We start from the raw sequence: 23,959 nt of genomic DNA on the forward strand, positions 1-23,959 counted from the left end.
GGGGGAGATCCTCATTTGGGATAGTTCTTCTATAGTTTACTGTGACTAGTGTGTGTGTGTGTGTGTATATATATATCATAAGCCCCACGCTGTGATTTCTCCCTTTGTTGAGCAGAGTACTTTTTTGTCTTGTGTTTCTATTTTTGGCATGGTACCTCCAAGGACTAATTTTTAATACTGGTTTATTGGGAGTTGGAGATCCTACCATATACTATATGCTATTGTAAATGCACATGCTCCTGCTTCATTACGCTATCACATGGGCTTCTAATTGGAGGCTACAAGTTGCAGTTTCAGCACACATTACACAAGCCATTGACTCCTACTCCTGTCAGATAGTAAGGAGGAAACGGGGGGCAGGGCCAAGCCACCCTCTGCGTGTCAATGGAGGAGCCAGGAGCACTGGCGGGGGACCTAAGCAGAAGAGGATCAGGACTGTTCTGTGCAAAACCAATGCACAGAGCAGGTAAGCATGACGTGTTTTATTAAAAAAAATATTTACAAGCACTTTAAAGGTGTAATTAGGCTTTAATCTTCCTGCCGGACTGGCAGCATCACGTGTCCTTCCCCTTTTTGCAGCAGTGGATGGTCCTTACTGTAGTACTAAAGGGCATTCACGTAATGATATGCCAACACAGTTCCGTGCTTCCATGCTAGGAGCCAAAGTCAGTATAATAACACAATCTTAAAGGGTATGTCCATCACAGCCTGGGATCACAGGAAGGGGTTGAATGATGCAGCCCATCATTAAGTCTGGAGGTAGATGGCAATGAATGTAACTGATGAAAGGGTTCTGCGTGACATTGTTGCATCTCTCAGTATAACTTTAGACTTTTGCAACAATCTCAAAAGGTATGCTGGTGAAATATGCTATCCATATGAGCAACGGAAGATGCAGGGGGCAGACTTGTAGAGAGAAGAGGGAAAATAGTGTAGTTTTTACAAAACTGAGGGGTGAGGATTTAAAAAAAAACACACACACAGTCCATAGATTGCTGCATTATTCATGAGAAACCAGCAAGTTCCTTATGAATCAGCAGGGGAAGACCCTATGGAGAGCAGGTATACCCAGAGCCAATGCTTCCACCAGGCAAACTAGGTGGTTGCCTAGGGCGCACTGCCACCTAGGGGCACCTGTGCACAGCACAGGTCAACATTCTCTCTGTGCGGTGCCACCATGTCATGAATGATCCTTCAACTGGGAGGATTGGCGACAGAGGGGAGGAAGAAAGGACAGAGGAAGAAGCCGGGTGTCTGGGGCCAGTTTAGCAGCTGAGTTGCTGCTCCTTCCAGTGTTCCTCTCAGACTCAGTTCCTTACTGAAAGCCGGCTGGTGATCACTGTGGTGTTCCAGCCCTTCTCTTCCCATTCATCAGCGGAGGTGGAGCTGTGCCTGCAAAGGAAGGTAATGTCTGACTCTGATGTCTTGTATCCGTGTGAGTGTGGTCCGGCTGGCCGGACAACCATAACATGTGCAATGTGTCAGTGAGTGATGACATCATCAAGATCCCACAGCCTGTTCTTCTAGTGCCTACTGGGCCTGCTGATCTGTGTCAGCGCTGACAGTGTGTTGTGTCGGATCTGTCACTGTGTGGGACCGCTCAGTTCAGCTGCCTGCTGTCACGGCCCTTTATCTCTCCCCATTGCCTAGAAAATTCATGGGATCTGTCAGTGTGGATCCATCATCCTCCACTCACTACAACTGTCACCTGCCACAGATACAGTCCGTCTGACGCCGATTTTGTCCTTAATATTAGTGCTAATGGCAACTTATGGCACTTATTTTTGCAAACTAAAAGAAATGTAGCAGTTTCATTGATTTAATATTTTCTACTGTTTGTAGAAAAAAACTTTTTTTTTTTCTGTCTGGGGGTGGGGGAACAAGTAGCTGATCTTGGGCTAGGCTGCAAAATAGTCTAGCACCTGCCCTGGGTACACCGTGCAGAATCTTATGACAAAAGGCTCCACAAGCATCGAAGAAATGTAGGAACCCACTGAATCTGCTGATCACATAAAACTCAGCAGGTAAACTGAGTGTCTTCCCTCCCTCCTAGATTGCAAGCTCGAAAGAGCAGGGCCCTCGAACCCCTCGTATATTGTTTTGTTACTGTATTGTCTCATTATTATTATTATTCAGTATTTATAAAGCGCCAATAGTTCGCTCAGCGCTGTACATTACAAAGGGGGGACAGAACATGTGACAGAACAATACCAATACAATGTAAAACATGAGGGGATTGAGGGCCCTGCTCTTTCGAGCTTACAATCTAGGAGGGAGGGGATGGTGGCACAGGAGGAGATAGCTGTGGGGGATGGAATGGTGGGAAGAGTGGAGGAGGTCGGTCAAGTTAGCAGGGGGTGGGGTAGGCTTCCCTGAAGAGATGGGTTTTTAGGGTGCGCCTAAAGGAGAGGAGAGTAGGTGATAATCTGATGGGTTGGGGCAGGGAGTTCCAGAGGATGGGTGACACCCTGGAGAAGTCCTGGAGGCGGGCATGGGAGGAGGAGACCAGGGAACTAGACAGAAGGAGGTCTTGTGAGGAGCGGAGTGTGCGTGTTGGGTGGTACTTGGATATTAGGTCAGTGATGTAGTTCGGGGCAGTATGGTGGACAGCTTTGTACATCAGTGTTAGGATTTTGAATTTGATCCGTTGCGCAATTGGAAGCCAGTGGAGGGATTGGCAGAGAGGGGTGGCGGAGATGGAGCGGTCTCATGTACTGTCCCCCACTATATTGTACAGCGCTGAGCAAACTTTTTGGCGCTACATAAACACTGTATAATAAGAATAACTTCCTGACTTGAGCACAGCTCCAGAGACAGCTAGAGAGCATTAACAGTTTACCGATCAGTTTCACTTGATATCTGGAGCAACACTATTCTCCCCTATCTAAATCTGCCATCCAGGGCCTGGCAGAGCCTCATAAATGTGTCACTGCCGGACATTTCCTAGTTGCGCAGAGACGCCATCTCCGCCTCCAGGCCTACGGCCATAAATCCAACCCGTCATGCCTCTCCCTGCCAGCTCTTATGATTTACACCGCATAAATTAGTTTTCCATCAATTTTTCTCTTTGCATTTATTACTGAATTTTATTTTATGTCTTCAGAGTTAACAACGAATATATTTATCTTCCCCCCTCCGGTAGGTAATCCACGCGTCCCCCACCTTCCCTGCACAAATTCAAACAGAATGATGTCTTTTGCACTTGTTAATGTACACGCTGATAATTGGAGACAGAAATGCTGAATATTAACAGCAGTCAGCAAGTATTAACAATGATAACACACTGGGGAGGTCAGCGGAGATCCATGGAACATGCAGTTGTATGGAATAGCGAAGAACTGCAGTAGGCTATATCGGATTAACCCCACCAATCCCAGAAGGGACTTGGAGATGCCACATGCAGTTTTCTGTCTTCAGAGTGAATCTGAACTCAAGAAGTAAAGATTTGATATGTTATAGGGAAGATTTAGAAAAGGCAATTTAGCCTGAGACACTAAAAATATACATTTTATCTTGATCTTCCATCTTAAAAATATTATAGCAGCACACCTCCCAGGATGTGAAGGTGCCTAGGCATGCCTGTGCCTACAGCCTCATCATTACATATCTGCAGTCTGAGATCTAAGGCACTGTTGCCTCTGACTGCTAGTCTCTGGAGATTTGGTGGTCACGGTCCTCCTTACTGGAGTCTCTGACAAGAAGAAGCAAAGCCCTGCAGTGGCTTAGTGTTTAATAGCCTTCAACAGAAAGTGTTGAAACTGGAAGGATCCCTGAGGTAAGAAACTTTGCAAACGATTCACAAAAATAATTTGCTTAACGTGATCCTAAAGATAGATTTAACAAACAAGTTATACTTACCTGCTCTATGCAATGGTTTTCCCCAGAGCAGCCCCGGGGTCCTCCTCTTCTGGTGTCTCCTGCTGGAGCTCCTGGCTCCTCCCATAGCTGAGTGCCCCCAGAGCAAGCCGCTTACTATGGGGGCACTAGTGCATCCTCGCTCGCTGCCCCTGATCTGTGTGTCCATAAGATATACAGAGTGTGGCTCAATCCTGAACCCCCCCCCCCCCCCAGCTCCCTCCACCCACCCATTGGCTCCTGTTGCTGTCTCTGAGCCAATGAGCAGACAGAGAACCAGGAAAGCATACTACAGTATACAGTGAAGGAAATAAGTATTTGATCCCCTGCTGATTTGGAATGTTTGCCCACTCACAAAGAAATGATCGGTCTAAAAATCAAATGGTAGGTGTATTGTAACACTGAGAGGCAGAAAAGCAACAAAAAATTTAAAAGAAATGCATGTCTAACAAATATACTCTCATTTGCATGCTCAAGAGGGAAATAAGTATTTGATCCCCTATCATTCAGCAGGATTTCTGTCTACCATGTGTCTCATACAGGTAACATGCTGAAGCTAGAAGCAGTCTCTTAAAGGGAGTGCTGCTAATCTCATTTTGTTACCTGTATAAAAAAGACACCTGTCCACAGGAGCAATCAAACAATCAGATTCCAAACTCTCCACCATGTCAAAGACCAAAGAGCTGTCCAAGGATGTCAGGGACAAGATTGGTAGCCCAGTCCAGCCTTGTGTAGGTCTACAATCTATCGTCAAGCAGCTTGGTGAGAAGGTGACAACAGTTGGTGCAATCATTCACAAATGGAAGAAACACAAAACAACCCTAGGTGTGATACACCATGCAAGATCTCACCTCGTGGAGTGTCAATGATCATGAGAACATCATTAGAGAGAAAACTGAAGGAACAGGTGGCGGGAAAGGTGAATATAAAGCCTTTTCTTTTGTATGTCCTGTTTCTTTACAGGTTTTTTTTTTTTAACTTAGCGAAAAAGTTCCATTAAGTTTATCCATTCCTATTCTATACCGCTCATATCTTCCATCCCGGAAACACACACTTACCATCTAAAAAACCATTATGAATTTGTACTCTCTCCAACAAAAATATATATATTTTTTTTCAATCCCTGAAGTTTTACTTCTTCATTAAAGATAGACAGTATTCTTGTGCATTCTTATTTTCAAAAATAAATCTAACAAACCATTTATCCGTTTGGGATTAAACTCCTAGAGATAACCACCCAGCGCTGGTCTGCAATCCTATTAGCTCCTCCACAAATCCCTCACAAGGCCTCATCTCAAAGAATTAATTTCATTGTTCTATTAGGTAGATACATATCCGGATAAGATCTATCTTCAAAAGAGAGAGTACTGTCAGCTCAGCCAGCTGGAAATACATTACTGAGGCTGATTTCAAAGAAACTAATCCTCTCTATGTGTACAGCTCAGAACCTCCCCGATTAGGCCCGCTCGCAGCATCCTTTTCATCATAGAGGCACTTCAGCCGTGCGGTTACTACCCAGAGCTCCGGAGCTGTCAATTACCATAATTAAAAGACCAGCTTTATCTGAAGCAGATTTTTAGGTAATCGTATATATCACTTTTAAGAGATACGCTATGATCCAAATAATGAAAATATAAAATATTTAAAGAGGAAAGGTTGAAGCTTTTATATGGCTAAGTTCAGATATGCTTGAAAGACTTGATTTTAAAACATAAAATAATAATGATATAAAGGAATTAGAAGACTCATCCCCCTTAAAGCAGTAGTTAACTCTTGATGAAAAAGAAAGTGCTCCCCCTGCAACAAATTGAATAAAATCAGTGAGCGCTTTAAAACTAGCTGCCTGAGCACACAAAAGGTAAACAAGTAAAACTTCCTAGAAACTGATAATAACAAAGTGCAGCGCTAGAATAATCAATATTGATACTAAAAAGAGTAAATAAATAGTGTGACAGTTCGTGGTAAAAGTGCTTGGTACAAGGGTTGATAGTGACTTGAAACTTCAGTGGCGTGTCAGAAGTGTAGTAAAAATACGCACTCACCAGATGCGTATTTTAAATACGCATGTATATAATCTAGCCAGGAGGTCCCTGTGTAGTAAAAATACGCACTCACCAGATGCGTATTTTAAATACGCATGTATATAATCTAGCCAGGAGGTCCCTGTGTAGTAAAAATACGCACTCACCAGATGCGTATTTTAAATACGCATGTATATAATCTAGCCAGGAGGTCCCTGTGTAGTAAAAATACGCACTCACCAGATGCGTATTTTAAATACGCATGTATATAATCTAGCCAGGAGAATCCGTAAACTGCATATCCCATCCATCCCATCCTGAGAGGGGGACTTCTGGCTATATTATATACATGCGTATTGAAAATACGCATCTGGTGAGTGTATATTTTTACTACACTTCTGACACGCCACTGAAGTTTCAAGTCACTATCAACCCTTGTACCAAGCACTTTTACCACAAACTCTAGCACTATTTATTTACGCTTTTTAGTATCAGTATTGATTATTCTAGCGCTGCACTTTGTTATTATCGGTCCCCATGCAACAACAATGTCATAATGTGCTACTATACAGCACATACCAGTCTTCCTTCTGGGTTTGCGCACTTCAGTCATTTGAATGTCTGGCCCACTATGACGTCTTTCCTGTTCATGCACATGGGAGCCCTGATCGAGGCACAGCACTCTGAATGGATGGCACACTCAAGTGCGCCGTCTATTCAGAGCACAGTTTACATGCGCCAGTGAGGTCACCGGCTGCTACAAATGTGAATATCTCCTAAACCGTGCACGTTTAGGAGATATTCCCCTTACCTACAGGAAAACATTACTGTAGGTACAAATAAACAGGTGAACTTTACTACTGCTTTAAATACTTTCTCCCACTGTCCAGCTTCAGCCATTCTATCCTCCTGGATGATGTCAGCAGCTTTGATTTGGTGAGACCTTTATAGACCATAGACTGTTGTAATACAAATAGATAGACCTCCCCTTTAACCCCTTCACGCCTAAGGGTAAAACAAATCTTAATGCCGTAGCACAATTTTGCAACGTTGACCTGTGTTAGTAAAATCACACATATCACCACAAGCACTTTGTACATCCAGGTGAATTATACCGCGTTTTTTTTCAGGACAAATTGGACTTTCATTTGGTGGTAAATGGTAATAGATCTCTCCTAATTTTTTTTTTGTTTTATCAAAGGAAAACTGGCCCAAAATAGTAAAAAAAAATCTTTTTTAATTTAGCTGTGTGTTTCTTGTTACTACCATAACCTACCACCAAAGAAGAACCCAATATAAATTTTCCAGCTTTTGACGATCGTAGCGATACCGTATATGTGTATGTTATTTGTTGACTGTACCCGTAGTACAGCCCAGAAACAATACATTTATACATTGTACATTTTTTTTTTTTCCCTAAAACACACGGACACCAAAGTTTTTTTTTTATTATCTTGAACTTTGACCCTGACCCAAACACTTACCCTGGCATTGAACTAGATCAAACCTAGAACTAGGTATTTTTTCTTTATTTTGTAATATTTATCTTTTTTTTTCAAACATTTTTTTCCCCGATATGTCAGGAATTAGAGAGATATCTCTCTCCTCCATTCATACAGAGAAAAAAAACCTAAAGGAGCCGGACTGCACAGTGATTGATCACTGTGATAGCCAATCATGTGACCCGGAATTGGGAGTCCCGGGTCCCAATTCGTTAGGAGGAAACCAGGGGCTCTCGGTGACACCTCAGTCTTTGTGCTGGGAGCATGTTCCCGGCAGAAAGACAGGTACGCAAATATGCAGCCCCACGAAAAAAAGGCCAGTTCTGTCAGTCCGCATATCTGTGTGACGTCGGCATCAAGGGGTTAAAGTAACAAAAGTAAACTGAAGCAGCGCTAGAATAATCAATACTGATACTAAAAAGAGTAAATAAATAGTGTGACAGTTTGTGGTAAAAGAGCTTGGTACAAGGGTTGATAGTGACTTGAAACTTCAGTGGCGTGTCAGAAGTGTAGTAAAAATACGCACTCACCAGATGCGTATTTTAAATACGCATGTATATAATCTAGCCAGGAGGTCCCTGTGTAGTAAAAATACGCACTCACCAGATGCGTATTTTAAATACGCATGTATATAATCTAGCCAGGAGGTCCCTGTGTAGTAAAAATACGCACTCACCAGATGCGTATTTTAAATACGCATGTATATAATCTAGCCAGGAGTATCCGTAAACTGCATATCCCATCCATCCCATCCTGAGAGGGGGACCTCTGGCTATATTATATACATGCGTATTGAAAATACGCATCTGGTGAGTGTATATTTTTACTACACTTCTGACACGCCACTGAAGTTTGAAGTCACTATCAACCCTTGTACCAAGCACTTTTACCACAAACTCTAGCACTATTTATTTACGCTTTTTAGTATCAGTATTGATTATTCTAGCGCTGCACTTTGTTATTATCGGTCCCCATGCAACAACAATGTCATAATGTGCCACTATACAGCACATACCAGTCTTCCTTCTGGGTTTGCGCACTTCAGTGACGTCGGCGTCAAGGGGTTAAAGTAACAAAAGTAAACTGAAGCACCATACCACTGCTGAAAGGTCCAGATACAGTCTTATTCCAGTAAGAGGTAGGGGGGCAATCGAAAGAGTATCCAACACATTTCGGGGGTCCTAAAACACCTTTATCAGGGCTAGAAAAAGAATTAGATGTTTTTATGTTTTTTTTCTTTTCTAGCCCCAATCAAGGGAGAGTTTTAAAACGCTTTGGATAACCTTTCGATTGTCCCCCTGCCCCTTACTGGAATAAAGTCGTATCTGAACCTTGCAGCAGTGGTGTGGTGGCACTTCACTTCACATTTTTCTTACGTTACACTACAGGCCAAGGAAGCTGTGGAGATCCACTGGGGTGTAGAAGCTGCCTGCCAGATCACCTATATCAACATCATTACATCAAAGTGGTTCTAGAGGCTAAAGTTTTTTTTACATTTATGTATTCTATGCTGCTGTGCTGTGCAGCGGCTCCCCAGCTCCCCCCCCCCCCAATCCTTACCTGAACCTCTCTTATTCAGTGATGCTCTTAACCGCCTCCGCTGTCTGGGGACTCTTTCTCCTCATTGTCAATCACAGCCAGTGAGCCAATGAGGAACCATCTTATGGATGGTTAGAGCAGCGACTTGGGGACGAGCATGCAGTGGTGCCCCCAAGGACAGCGGCTTTCCCTGGGGGCACTGCTTGAGGGGAAGGAGCCAAGAATGCCGGCGGGGACCCAAAAATAAGAGGATCTGGGCTAGTTTGTGCAAAATTACTGTACAGAGCAGGTAAGTATAGACATGTTTGTTATAAAAAAAGAAAAAAAAAAAAAAAAAGAGAAGCTCAAGTGGCACTTTAAAGGTAAGATAGCAATATGAATAGGATAATCATACAGGTCCAGAGGTTCTGAGGAAGAGGCTAGTCCTCGAAACGCATCAACCATTTTGGATGTCCATCATTCTCATCACCATTCAGAAACGCAATGCAAATTGGACAGAGCGGTCTCATATGATGTGCTTATATTCATGTACTTTTGTAAGTAGAATACCTTCTTTTAATTTAATAAACATACTTTAAAAAGGTAATGCACAAGGCCGGTGCGCCCTCTGTTTTGTTTTTCTCTATTAGTACTTTTGGACTCCCCGGTTCTTTGAGGGCAGCAAGGCGTGCATATTCCAAGACATTCGTTGTGTGATCCTTATGACAGAGTCCATCCCTAAGCGCAGGAGTATTTGGGTTTTCCACTTTCACATCACTATATTTCCACTCTCCTTAGTCATACACTTTAAAAAGGAGGCTTTCACTCCAACCCTCCACCACCCTGCAATCTAAAAAGCTGACTTTTTTGTGTTTACCTGGTCTCCTCCTCCCATGCCCGATTGCAGGACTTCTCCAGGACTTCCCCCATCCTCTGGAACTCCCTACCCCAATCCATCAGACTGTCACCTACCCTCCTCACATTTAGGCGCACCCTGAAAACCCACCTCATTAGGGAAGCCTACCCCACCCTCACCTAACAACTGACCTCCTCCACTCCTCCCACCATTCCATCCCCTACAGCCATTTCCTCCTGTACCACTTTCCCCTCCTTTCTAGATTGTAAGCTCGAAAGAGCAGGGCCCTCGAACCCCTCGTGTATTGTATTGTTACTGTCTTGTCTCATGTTCTGTCCCCCTCTATAATGTACAGTGCTGAGCAAACCTTTAGGCGCTATATAAATACTGTATAATAATTGATTGTGATATAGATTAGCGCTGCATTTTTCATTGTTTAGAATTTGTATATTGCCTTTTATGCGAGCAGCTTTTTTATTGTTATTTTAATTTTGTATTTTGTGCATTTACCCAAGCGCAGGTTTGATTTTTTCTAAATAAAATAGGTACACCAGCAAGTAGAGCACCGCAGTAGTCAAGTCAGTAGAAAGCAAATGTATGGATCAGCGTTTCAGCTACAGTGTATGATAGCATAGGACTCAGCCGAGCAATGTTTCTCAAGTGGAAAAAAAAGATGTTCTGACAAGATTTTGTACATGTGGATAAAAGATTAAACGCATCAAATATCACCCCTAGATCCCTGCAGTTGTATGGAATCTGTGGACCATGATTACTTGTTCACAAATTATGGATATAGTTGGTTAACTATTTTGATGACATTTAGCAATTAGAGACCTAGCACTATTCCCATTTTTACATATTCTTTGAGAACTTTGTGGTTCACACAAATTCTAGAGCAACAGCAAGGGTCATATTAAATTTCACAATTCACATTTTTGTTGGTCCTTGGTGCAGTTAATTATAGTATTACATCTGAAAACTCAGCGTCACTTTCGGGTCACCGCATATACCCCTATAACACAGGTGCAATACCTCTGTCAGTTCCTGGGGTGCAATGTGCCACTGATGGGTCCTGGAACTTAGAAGTACCCGTTTTCCTACATTCATCTTAGTTGTACTAGGACAGGGGTCTGCAACCTTTAAGACATAAAGAGCCACTTGGACCCGTTTCCGAAGGGAAAAAAAAGACTGGGAGCCGCAAAACCACTGCAACATTTATAACAAATCCGACACTGCATATATTGCAAAAAGCGATCTGGTCATGAAGGGGGTTTAAGGGCCCAGTAAGCAAAGGGTTAATCAGGGCCACAGTGTATCTTCATAATCACAATCATAGCCTTAGGTCAGTGGTGGGCAACCTTTTTTTTCAACTGAGCCAAATCTCGCCAAAACCACGATTGAAATTTATTTTGACAGCCACATTTTTAAAACTGAAAATACATCCCCCATATAGTAATTCATCCCCCATATAGTAATTCATCCCCCACATAGTAATTCATCCCCCACATAGTAATTCATCCCCCACATAGTAATTCATCCCCCACATAGTAATTCATCCCCCATATAGTAATTCATCCCCCATATAGTAATTCATCCCCCACATAGTAATTCATTCCCCATAGTAATTCATCCCCCACATAGTAATTCATCCCCCACATAGTAATTCATCCCCCACATAGTAATTCATCCCCCATATTGTCTCAATTCACTTACCTTTGCTCCGCGCGTTCCTCTCGCTGTGTTCCCGCGCTGTTCTGGTCTTCAGGGCGGACTGAGAGAGGAGTTCGTCACTCTGCCCCGCCTACATCCTGGCTGCCCCACCTACATCCTGACAGCCAATGTTCCACGCTCCGCGGGCCGGATTTTTGAGGAGGGAGGGGAGCGGGCGCCCGGCACACAGAAGAGCCGCATGTGGCTCGCGATCTGCGGCTTGCCGACCACCTGGTGGGCAGTGTGCTCCGGAGCCGCAGCTAAGATGAAAAAGAGCAGCATGCGGCTCTGGAGCCGCGGGTTGCCGACACCCGTACTAGGACTAAGTTAAGCCAGGTATGTTTTTTCTTTTTTTTTGTTCCGATTTAATAACATAGATTGCAAAGTGCATCCTGTGTCCTAACAGGAACTCATCAACACACTCATGATGTGAGCCGAAAAGTTACACAAGGTAACGATCTTCTACCAGCACCCAGCCATAATACAGGCCACTCGGACGAGACAGGTGAGAAATATGTATTCACGCAGCCAACAAGGCGTCACAGACATCCAACGCTCTATAATTCCAGCCAGACAAGAGAGGGTAAGTGATAATTACATGGGAGCTAATAACATTTAAAAAAAAAAAAGGAATAAGATTATCTCTACAAGCCGCAATTAATTTTTCCACGGTGGAGGGAGGGAAGACGCGGCGGAAGCCTCGGACGTCCTTGGATGGAGCTGCGGCCCGGGGTTCTTTCCTGACAGTTCACCAGTGATAACTTGTGTTAGGTACTATGAATAAATGATGAAGAGCACGGCCTAGTTAATGTAAGTGCGTTTTATAGGCCTTTCTAAAAGTGCCCATTTCTTGCGATCGTTTTAATACCAACACCAGCAAAAGCGTTTTAAGTGTGGTTTGTGTAATGAGAAGTGATGGGAAGTCAGAGGGAATGGCTCATTCATTGCATACCTATACCCCTTAGAAAAACAAATACAAGCCAAAGTTTCAAAAGAGAAATAGGGAGATATACCAGTAAGTGGTAAGCAGAAATGAAACATCAACATTGGATAAAAGCATTCATATTCTTTTATTTGCAGAACAGGGGCGGACTGACAACTCATGGGGCCCCCGAGCAATAGGGGATCATGGGGCCCCTGTGTCCTTGCCCAAACTCAAAAAAGCCTATTGAAAAGGTACCAGGGGCATCTCATGGGGCCCCTACTGATCCCGGGCCCTCGGGCAGTGCCCGAGTTTCCAAATGGTCAGTCCGCCCCTGGTGCAGAAATGTACTTGGTTAGGACCATAAAAGAGACCCATTACAACATCATAGCTGCGAACTCTGGTTTTCAGTGTTTCTTGTACCCAAGTCCACTTTTTCATGGATGCATATGAAGTTCAAGCAATGGGGATGACCTCAAATGGTGGAGCATACACAGTTTCAAGATATACACTCACCGGCCACTTTATTGGGTCCACCTTGCTAGTGCCAGGTTGGACCCCCTTTTGCCTTCAGAACTGCCTTCATTCTTCATGGCATAGATTCAACAAGGTGTTGGAAACATTCCTCACAGATTTTGGTCCATATTGACATGAACCATGGAACCAGTCTGCCCATTCTCCTCTGACATGAACAAGGCTTTTCGTCCACACAGCTGCCGTCCACTGGATATTTTTTATTTCTCGGACCATTGTCTGTAAACCCATAGATATGGTTGTGTGTGAAAATCCCAGTAGATCAGTAGTTTTTTAAATACTCAGACCAGCCCATCTAGCACCAACAACCATGCCATGTTAAAAATCACTTAAATCCCCTTTCCGACGCTCGGTTTGAACTTCAGCAAGTCATCTTCACCTTGTCTAGATGCCTAAATGCATTGAGTTGCTACCATGTGACTGGCTGATTAGCAATTTGTGTTACCAGGCAATTAAAAAGGTGTACCTAATAAAATGGCCGGTGAGTGAATGTCCTTAACCATTTGCTTAAGGTATCTCAAAAAATCACCCATCAATGGACTCCAGGTTTGAGGGACTGGACCAGCATGTAAAGGTTGAAGGAGAGCCTCAGCATCAGGTTATCCCGTAAAGGGTTTTCCTACCTGGCATCAGTTGCTGGGCAGATGTAGGTATTGGCTGCTGAAACATAGCGGGTAGTGTTGGTAAGACCCCTCTATGCCTCACTATGAAGAACTCCTTCAACCATTACATGCTAGACAAGGGGACTTCAAACTTTCTAAACAAAGGGCCAGTTTACGGTCCTTCAAACTTGGTCCGGACTGTGGTTAGTGCGAGTAGAAAATGTCCTGGTGTCACTGGGAGTAAACAGTCCCCCATCTTTGGTATTAGGAGGAGAAATAGTGCCCCACCATTGGTGTCAGTGGGAGAAATACTGCCCCATTATTGGGGTCAGTGGGAGAAATACTGCCCCATTATTGGGGTCAGTGGCAGAAATACTGCCCCATTATTGGGGTCAGTGGCAGAAATACTGCCCCATTATTGGGGTCAGTGGCAGAAATACTGCCCCATTATTGGGGTCAGTGGCAGAAATACTGCCCCATTATTGGGGTCAGTGGCAGAAATACTGCCCCATTATTGGGGTCAGTGGCAGAAATACTGCCCCATTATTGGGGTCAGTGGCAGAAATACTGCCCCATTATTGGGGTCAGTGGCAGAAATACTGCCCCATTATTGGTGTCAGTGGCAGAAATACTGCCCCATTATTGGTGTCAGTGGCAGAAATACTGCCCCATTATTGGTGTCAGTGGCAGAAATACTGCCCCATTATTGGTGTCAGTGGCAGAAATACTGCCCCATTATTGGTGTCAGTGGCAGAAATACTGCCCCATTATTGGTGTCAGTGGGAGAAATACTGCCCCATTATTAGGGTCAGTGGGAGAAATAATGCCCCATTATTAGTGTCAGTGGGAGAAATACTGCCCCATTACTGGTGTCAGTGGAAGGAATACTGCCCCATCATTGGTGTCAGTGGAAGGAATACTGCCCCATCATTGGTGTCAGTGGAAGGAATACTGCCCCATCATTGGTGTCAGTGGAAGGAATACTGCCCCATCATTGGTGTCAGTGGAAGGAATACTGCCCCATCATTGGTGTCAGTGGAAGGAATACTGCCCCATCATTGGTGTCAGTGGAAGGAATACTGCCCCATCATTGGTGTCAGTGGAAGGAATACTGCCCCATCATTGGTATTAATTGGAGGAATAGTGCCCCATCATTGATGTCAGTGGGAGGACTACTGCCCCATTGTTAGTATCAGTAGGAGAAATATAGTGGCAGGAACGATGCCCTACTGTTGCTGACAGTGAGGGGGATAATACCTCAAGAGGTGGATAAAAGCAAGCAAAAGGCCACGTCCGGCCCCGGGGCTGCAATTTGGAGACCACTGTGATGGACCAACCATTCATCCCGCTTGGGGGCAGTTGCTGTCCACTATGGGACAAAACAGAGAGCATCTGACGCCAAGCAAGATGATTACTTAATGGGGCGACCTCAATCTAAGGATCTCCTTCAACCATTACAGGTTGGTACAGATGTCCGCCTGGCGGTGGTAGCTGTTCACTATGTCCCATCAGCTAATGGCAGGAAACACTTTATTGGGTAACCTCACTCAGGAAACTCCTTCATCCATCACATGCTGGACCAGTCCCTCATACTAGGCTTTTCCTGATGGGTGTCTTTTTTTTATGCAAAATGATTAAAGTCCTATGTTTTAAAATTATTTATTATGATCCACCATATGAGATCATTGTTATTACCTGAATCACTTCTGCATCTTCGAAAAAGTGGACTTAGTTCCAAGAAATCAGTATAACCAAGATTATATGTGATGAATAAAAATACAACTATTATTATTATTAGCCAGGATTTATATAGCGCCAACAGTTTGCTCAGCGCTTTACAATATAACGGGAGACAATACAGCAACAATACAGTTCAATACAAGAGGGATAGGAGGGCCCTGTTCCTTGGAGCTTACAATCTAGGAGGGAGGGGCTAGTGGTACAGAAGGTAGTAACTGTGGGGGATGGACTGGTAGGAGGAGTAGAAGATTCCATTATTAGCTGAGGGCAGGATAGGCTTCACTGAAGAGATCGGTTTTCAGAGATCGCCTAAAAGTGAGTGGGCGATAGTCTGATAAATTGGGGTAGAGAGTTCCAGAGGATGGGGGAAGCTCTGGAGAAGTCCTGGAGATGAGCATGGGAGGAGGAGACAAGGGAGCTAGAGAACAGGAGGTTGTGGGAGGAGCGGAGAGTACGGTTTGGGTGATATTTGGAGACAAGATCGGTGATGTAATTTGAGGCGGAGTTATAAATGGCTTTATATGTTATTGTTAATGTTTTGAATTTTATCCGTTGGGTAATTGGAAGCCAGTGGAGGGATTGGCAGAGAGAGATGGAGGCCAGTGGAGGGATTGGCACAGAGGGGTGGCAGATACAAAACGGTTAGTAAGGTGGATATAATGGGTCTCGGTATTGATGTTTAGTATCTGCATACCACTAATATTCCCCTGTTTCTCATTCAAACTTTGGCTTTTAAGTGTAGTATGCTTAAAGCAACACTTCCAATGGAAATTCAAAGGTTACCTTGGTGGGGTGTGTTCACTAATTATGCAGTCATTCTGTGGCCTCAATCCCACTTAAAAAGGGAATCCTAGTTTTAAAATGCTGGAAGTTTAGCAGATCTAAACCCACTCACTAAAATCGCAGATTTGTTTTGACATGTTTATGTGATTGGAAAAGTGGTGATCAATTTAAATCCTCAGTTTTAATTAAAGTGATATCTTACCTGCTCTCAGCTGACAGGGCACAGCCGAGCCAGGCTCTGGAAGGATTCCAACAATATTGTTGGGATCCACCCAGCTACTTGTTGGCTGACAGTTGGCTTTGCCTTTCCAGGCGCTGCTCAGAGCCAGCCACTCCTGTCCCATCTCCAGTGAGCGTTGCAGGAGCAGAGCAGAAAGTGGTGACTGACAGTCACCACTCTCCACTCCATGCACACCTAGAATTGTGTGATCAGCCGTCATGTAATTGTTCAGTTCTCGGTATTAGAGCTGATGTGGGACAGCAACACCTCCACAATAATGCTGCAGCACGGAGGTAAGTATGAAGGTTTGTATTTTTACTTATCCCATGCTTCTCCTTTAACCACTTCCAGTCCGGACACTTTTACTCCCTTCCTGCCCAGGCCAATTTTCAGCTTTCAGCGCTATCACACTTTGAATGACAATTGCGCGGTCATGCAACACTGTACCCATATGAATTTTTTAGCATTTTTGGAGACAGATAACTTTATTTTAGTGGTATTTATTCACCACTGGGAGTTTTATTTTTTTTGCTATATAAATGAAAAAGGCCAAAAATTTAAAAAAAAAAAAAAAAGTTATTATAAAATTTTGCAAATAAATAATCTTTCTTCATAAATCTTGGCCAAAATGTATTTGGTTATCTTTTTAGTAAAAAGAAAATAACCCAAATTAGTTCATAACCAAAAATTATAATTTTTCCAAAAATGTTTTACATTTTTATATTATTATTTATGGTTTTTATTTTGTTTACCATACTGTCACCCTAGCAGTACAGTAAACAAGAGATCCCTGTGCTCAAATCCCAACAGCTAGTGCATGCATTTATCCATCAGGTGCTAAAGGGGTGTAACCAGGGTATATACACCAGTGTGCAGAGGGTCCTTCAGAATTCCTAGCAGTACAGTGTCACCATAGTGACGCTGTACTACTTGTGGGGGGTGATGAAGATTTTTTTTCTTTATACACCGATTGCTTTTACACCCATAAAGGCTGTAAAAGCAATCATTTATTCTTCTCTCTGACTGCATTACTTATTGAGAAATACCGTGAGAGCTGTGATTGGTCACAGCTTGTCACATGGTTCAAGGCTGTTGTGAACAGCCCTGTACCATGTGATCTCTGTGATCATTCACAGATTTCACTAGCAGTAAGCAATGATGTCAGGAAGTGACATCTTGCCTACTACTATTCATGTGATCACTGATTGGCTAAATCAGTGATCACATGATCGGGACCCCACACAGAGGTCCCGTACAGCGATAGGTGTTCCGCTGTGTCCAGGGAGCGTGCACAGGCTGAAAATGCGGGTGCCGTTTATGAACGGCAACCCGCTCCTGCACTGCTCCTGTCCGGCCGTTTATGTACATGGGCCGGACAGGAAGTGGTTAAGGGTCAATTCACACCACCTGCCACTTCCAATCTACATGCACTCCAGTGATATCTTTATGGTATTTCTCAGGACAGGTGAGCTAAAGGTGACAACAGAGGAGCATGCCTGCATAATGTGTATTGAAACAGCCACTTGTAGTCTCCATCGAGAGTCCATGTGACAGGGTGACAAAGCAGGAGCACAGAGTGTTGTCACCCTGTAGCAGGAAGCACCTGAACAACGACCCTCACAACAGGATTACCTGGTATACTTTCAATGAATGCTGATTTAAAAAGGAGAGAAAAACTTTAGAAATGACACTAACATGTTAAAACTTGTATGGGATTTTATTGATTGGGTTTAGATCTTCAACCTATATCCAAGGCTGCTCAGTGTGATGGGGACACCAATCAGCAGTTCAGACTAGAGACAGCATGCTAATATCCATCAAAGATCAGAAGATGAAGCAAGTACACCACAGCATAAAACAGCTTTTATAGGCAGGGAGCTGCTCTACAGTACAGATGCAAGTTAAAGCAAAAAAGCTGACACTGGCAAAAAAAAAAAGAACAAAGCAAATATACATCGCTCGTTGTGATATGGCTTTCATTTATCAAAAAATGAAGGATGTTTATGAAACCTGGCCAATGTGAATGTAGTGCCAGCGCAGCTTAGAATTTTTTGCCAAGGAAAGCATTTTTTAAAAAAAAATGGGAACCAATCACGACTGAGCTTATGCAAGAACCTTAAAGGGTTTAAATTATTTTAATTTTGCAGGCAGGCAAATTAAAGGCTTTTATTTGCCCCTGTCTGAGCCTGACACATGGAGTGTCAGGAACTGAAGTTCACACTTTGCCAAATGACTGAGCTCACGCTGACTCCTAGCTTCTGAGTGTGTGTAACAGGATCAAATAACAAAAGCCTACTGACCTTCCTCATACTGGTGCAGAAAATGAGTGTGGGCAGGATTCCCGTGTCCTCTCAATACAGCCAGCAGTGGGATAGTACGTCACCAATAGAAAAAAAATGATGAAGCAGGGATGTTACAGGTCTGGTGGCTCAAGGAGGAGCAGCTCAGGGGCCAGTGGTCTTGTACAAAGGAAATAAGAGACTCTGAGCCCTTAATATGCTGGTTCCTCACAGTGATTTCACAGTGGCTGCTGCAGTGGTTAATAAAAGACGGCCATAGCTGTTGATGGTCAGCAATGTCATTTATAAGAATTCTTTAAAATGTCTTCCCAGAGTTCAGATTTAATGCTTGGTGCAGGGGCGGACTGACCATTTGGAAACTTGGGCACTGCCCGAGGGCTCGGGTCAGTAGGGGGCCCCATGAGATGCCCCTGGTACATTTTTCATAGGCTTTTTTGAGTTTGGGTAAGGACACAGGGGCCCCATGATCCCCTATTGCCCTGGGGCCCCATGAGTTGTCACTCCGCCCCTGGCTTGGTGTGAAGGTGCCCTAAATGACCCTCCGTATGCTCCGACAGAATGGGGTTTATTTACTAAAGCTGGAGAGTCCAAAATCAGACTCCCTTCTGCATAGAAACCAATCAGCTTCTAACCTCAGCTTGTTCAATGAAGCTTTGGCAATGAAACCTGGAAGCTGATTGGTTTCTATGCAGAAGGGAGTCTGATTTTGGACTCTCCAGCTTTAGTAAATAAACCCCAATGTGACAACCAGCAAAACGTAAACACTTCTCATTGGGTACATCAGAGACTTTATAAGCCTGTACCATCAAAGCACAAAATAATACAAAAAGTACAAAGTCATATTAATAGAAAAAACAAAAACAGTATAAGAGTCCCTGAAACTCACCAGCTGCTCAGCTCTCCGGCGCTCCTGGTTGGTGTAATTCTTCTCCCGCAGAATGGCTGACCTGTACTTCTCCTGTGCTGCCTCATGCTCTCTTTGGGCGATTCGGGCAAGCTCTTCCTGGATGATGGCCTGTTCCCTCTCATATCTGAGAAAAAGTGTAAAATAGAACATAAGAAAAAGCAAAAATATGCACTGGGTTAGGTACCCACAATGTGGTCAAGTTATCCATTTTAAGACTTGTCATAGGTGTTATCCACACCCAACCAATGATACAGTTTAATTTGAAACATGTCTAACATAGCAAATCAAGTATTAGAGGTAAAGTGGATCTGTCATTAAAATTCACAGTTTACACTTAATATAGAAGGCCATGCCTAGGCACTGTGCCTGTGTAGCTTCATAGCTGTATAATCTGCACTGTGCTCAAGGTTTTCCATGCTGAAGGGTAAGCTGCAACTGAGGTCCTGCAGTGCAAAGATTTCTCTGCTTCTGTCTCATTCTTTCCCTCGATGTATACTTTGTCCTCCTCTAATGCTGCTTTTTGATCATTACGCCACCAGTCTTTAGCTCACCACTCACTGAGGGACCAGCTTTGACGTGAGGAAGAAAAACGCAGTGAAGATGGCTGCCTCCACATTGCAGATCAAGACATAGTGGGGGTTATTTACTAAAACCGGTGCAGCTTTGCATAGAAACCAATCAGCTTCCAGGTTTCATTGCCAAAGATTAATTGAACAAGCTGACATTAGAAACCAATTGGCTACCATGCACAGCTGCACCAGCTTCTGAGTGCTTCAGTTTTAGTAAATCTGCCAGAATAAGTCAATAATTGGGAAAAGATCAACTGCAGAGAGACCATAGATAATACTAGGGACTATTCCTTGTCCTTTGCTTCCCTTTTCTGAGCAGTACTTCCACAGAACTGGTCATTTTTAAAAAAAGACTCTTACCTCCTGTAAAGTTCATCTTCTGCATACGTAGGCATGTTTTGGCTTCCTCCGGGAGATTGACCCCGAGTACCTGTAACAAAGAACTCATTACTCCAAATCCTACAGGGCTAAAGAGAGAGTCACACACTGTGCGCTGCATTACAACTTTTTATGTGACAATTTGTGTTGGAATAATTCTAATATAAAGTGAGGACAATGCAGGACTGCTACCAATAGAAAAAAAAAAAAAAGCTTTTTTTTTTTTTACTTGGTTTTATATTCTGCATTATACAGATTTGGAGTCCAAAATGTCAAACACAGATTGACCAGGTAAACCAAGACCAGAAAAGTCTTCTCTCTTCTATTGGCTGGCTTCAGTCACTTGTCTACACAAGTTGAAGTGCCTTATCAGTGGCTTTAAAGCCATTCACTGTAAATCCAGCAGTGAGAAAATAATAGCGGAGAGGGAAGTATGAACCTGCCTAGGTCAGGGGTAGGCAACCTGAGAGCCGTAGGACTACAAGTTCCATCATGCCTCTGCAAGTCATAGCTGTAACTGTCAGTTTTGTAATCTTTTCAATGCCTCATGGGAAATGTAGTTCCACAACAGCTAGAGAGCCGCAGGTTGCCTACCCCTGGTCTAGGTGGTACAGGGAAATGTAGACAATACTTACAAAATGCACTGAAGTATGTGCAACCTATTGTATCACTACCAACAGCAGAGCAGACCACAAATGATCCCAGCAAGGAGATATACAGTATGTATGTTAAAGCTGAAGTTTATTCTGCTTTTAATTTGCCTTCCCTGGTTCCTCCTTTTGCCCCTCATCAACATGCTAATGAAATGTTTCTAATAAACTATTCACTAGACACCTTAAGTTAGACCCAGCAATGCCATCACTGGCCCTCTGTGCTTCTGTAATCTATGCAGGCAGATCATGTCTAATAGGAGGGGCCGGCAGGGTGCTGTACATAAGTGTCCTAAAAACATTGCAGCACCCTACCTCAGTACTTTTCTTAAGGGCCTGATGCAAGCAGTGGGCTGGCTCTTGGGAGGAGTTATGCAAATATCAAAATGCTTTGATGGACTAGTGTAGTCTGGAGGAATGAGTGTTTGTAGGCAGGCTGTATTTGCATGCAGACAGCTCTTTGTAATGCCCACATGTTATGCTGACACTCTAGGACAGCGGTCTCCAAACTGCGGCCCATGGGTTGGATGTGGCTGTTTGCTTTCCCTTATCTGGCCCTTGGAACATTGTTTCTTACACTGCAAGACACTAGTTCTCCCAATGATTCTAACATTGGGGCACTCCCACTTATACCAGTGTTAGGGCACCATGCCTCCCACTGGCACCAGTGTTGGGGCACCATGCCTCCCACTGACACCAGTGTTGGGGCACCATGCCTCCCACTGACACCAGTGTTGGGGCACCATGCCTCCCACTGACACCAGTGTTGGGGCACCATGCCTCCCACTGACACCAGTGATGGGGCACCATGCCTCCCACTGACACCAGTGATGGGGCACCATGCCTCCCACTGACACCAGTGATGGGGCACCATGCCTCCCACTGACACCAGTGATGGGGCATTATTCCTCCCACTTTTAACAGAGATGGGGCACCATTCCTCCCACTGACACCAGTGATGGGGCATCATTCCTCCCACTGACACCAGTGATGGGGCACTATGCCTCCCACTGACACCAATGATTGGGCACCATTTCTCCCACTTATACCAGTAATGGGGCACCATTCCTCCCACTGACACCAAAGATGGGGCATTATTCCTCCCACTTATACCAGAGATGGGGCACTGTTCCTTCCACCAACACCAGTGATGAGGAACTGTTTCTTCCACTGACCCCAACAACAGGGCACTATTCCCCCAATGATGGAACAATATTATCCCCATTGACATTAACAAGGGGTTATTATTCATCCCAATGACACCAATGATGAGCCACTATTCTTCCTCACACTGACCAAGACGCTATGTAATTTTTTTAACTTACACTGACCACCAATCCTGAGACATTGCCTATTCCAACTGGCCACAGTCGGGCCCCCCAAAAGTCTGAAGGATGGTAAACTGGCCCTTTCTTTATAATGTTTGGAGACCCCCTACTCTAGGATTAAAAGAACTAAAATCCAATGAATGAATGGGGTGGACCAGAGACAGTAAGGCTGAGAAGAAAAAGGCTAGATGATGTTGGATATCCTCCAGCCAGGAAATGAGGCGGGCTATATCTCACAAGCTCACAGTGTGCAGTGAAATCAGAGTAAGCAACTACAGTGCAGCGGAAAAGCCTGTACAACTGTACAAACTATTCTCACTGACCTTTTAAATAACAAAAAAAAAAAATAGCAAAAAACAAAAATTTTGCACACCCTCAGTTGTGGCTCGGAAATCTGATGGCGAGGGAGTAGGTCTGCCCCTTGGAAGAGACGACTGCAGAGGTGGGGGCTGGTCTGACGTAGGTGACGGATTCTGCTCAACTCTTTGTGGTGAAGACTCCTTCATGCGACTCACAAGGTCATCAGTAAGCTGGAGGAAATAAAACAATATCGTATTATAGCTCTGGACACCAACTGGCTATAAGATTTCATGATGCAAGCAACAGGTCTGATCTGGAAACAATGGATGTGATGTTACTATACCGAAATCTAGAAGTGGACTTAGACAACAGCTACGTGAGAGATTCCCATTTAAAAAGGGTTACTAAACCCAGGACCCTGCATTCACTATATCCGCTCTCCCCGGACCCCGCATTCACTATATCCGCTCTCCCCGGACCCCGCATTCACTATATCCGCTCTCCCCGGACCCCGCATTCACTATATCCGCTCTCCCCGGACCCCGCATTCACTATATCCGCTCTCCCCGGACCCCGCATTCACTATATCCGCTCTCCCCGGACCCCGCATTCACTATATCCGCTCTCCCCGGACCCCGCATTCACTATATCCGCTCTCCCCGGACCCCGCATTCACTATATCCGCTCTCCCCGGACCCCGCATTCACTATATCCGCTCTCCCCGGACCCCGCATTCACTATATCCGCTCTCCCCGGACCCCGCATTCACTATATCCGGTCTCCCCGGACCCCGCATTCACTATATCCGGTCTCCCCGGACCCCGCATTCACTATATCCGCTCTCCCCGGACCCTGCATTCACTACATCCGCTCTCCCCGGACCCCGCATTCACTACATCCGCTCTCCCCGGACCCCGCATTCACTACATCCGCTCTCCCCGGACCCCGCATTCACTACATCCGCTCTCCCCGGACCCCGCATTCACTACATCCGCTCTCCCCGGACCCCGCATTCACTACATCCGCTCTCCCCGGACCCCGCATTCACTACATCCGCTCTCCCCGGACCCCGCATTCACTACATCCGCTCTCCCCGGACCCCGCATTCACTATATCCGGTCTCCCCGGACCCTGCATTCACTATATCTGCTCTCCCAGGACCCCGCATTCACTATATCTGCTCTCCCTGGACCCTGCATTCACTATATCCGGTCCCCCACAGTACACACAACATGGAAATGCAATTATTTTAGTAAATATAAAC

The 23,959-nt window shown here is 44.5% G+C and overlaps 1 protein-coding gene across 6 annotated transcripts in view; it reads right to left on the reverse strand.

Moving 5' to 3' along the window:
- The window catches only part of CHCHD6 (coiled-coil-helix-coiled-coil-helix domain containing 6), a 450,070-nt gene that overhangs the window by 420,797 nt on the left and 5,314 nt on the right, over window positions 1-23,959 (reverse strand). For all 6 annotated transcript variants that reach the window (XM_089682444.1, XM_089682445.1, XM_089682443.1 and 3 more), the window contains exons 2-4: window positions 22,769-22,925; window positions 20,400-20,469; window positions 19,450-19,594 (exon numbers count right to left, since the gene is read on the reverse strand). In XM_089682444.1, coding sequence (XP_089538570.1) covers window positions 19,450-19,594; window positions 20,400-20,469; window positions 22,769-22,925 — 372 coding nt within the window. The remainder of the gene's footprint in view (window positions 1-19,449; window positions 19,595-20,399; window positions 20,470-22,768; window positions 22,926-23,959) is intronic.

This window comes from Staurois parvus, unplaced genomic scaffold (genome assembly GCF_062004578.1).
Source record: "Staurois parvus isolate SC_StPar_1 unplaced genomic scaffold, SC_StPar_1.0 ptg000290l, whole genome shotgun sequence".
Taxonomy (NCBI): Eukaryota; Metazoa; Chordata; class Amphibia; order Anura; family Ranidae; genus Staurois; species Staurois parvus.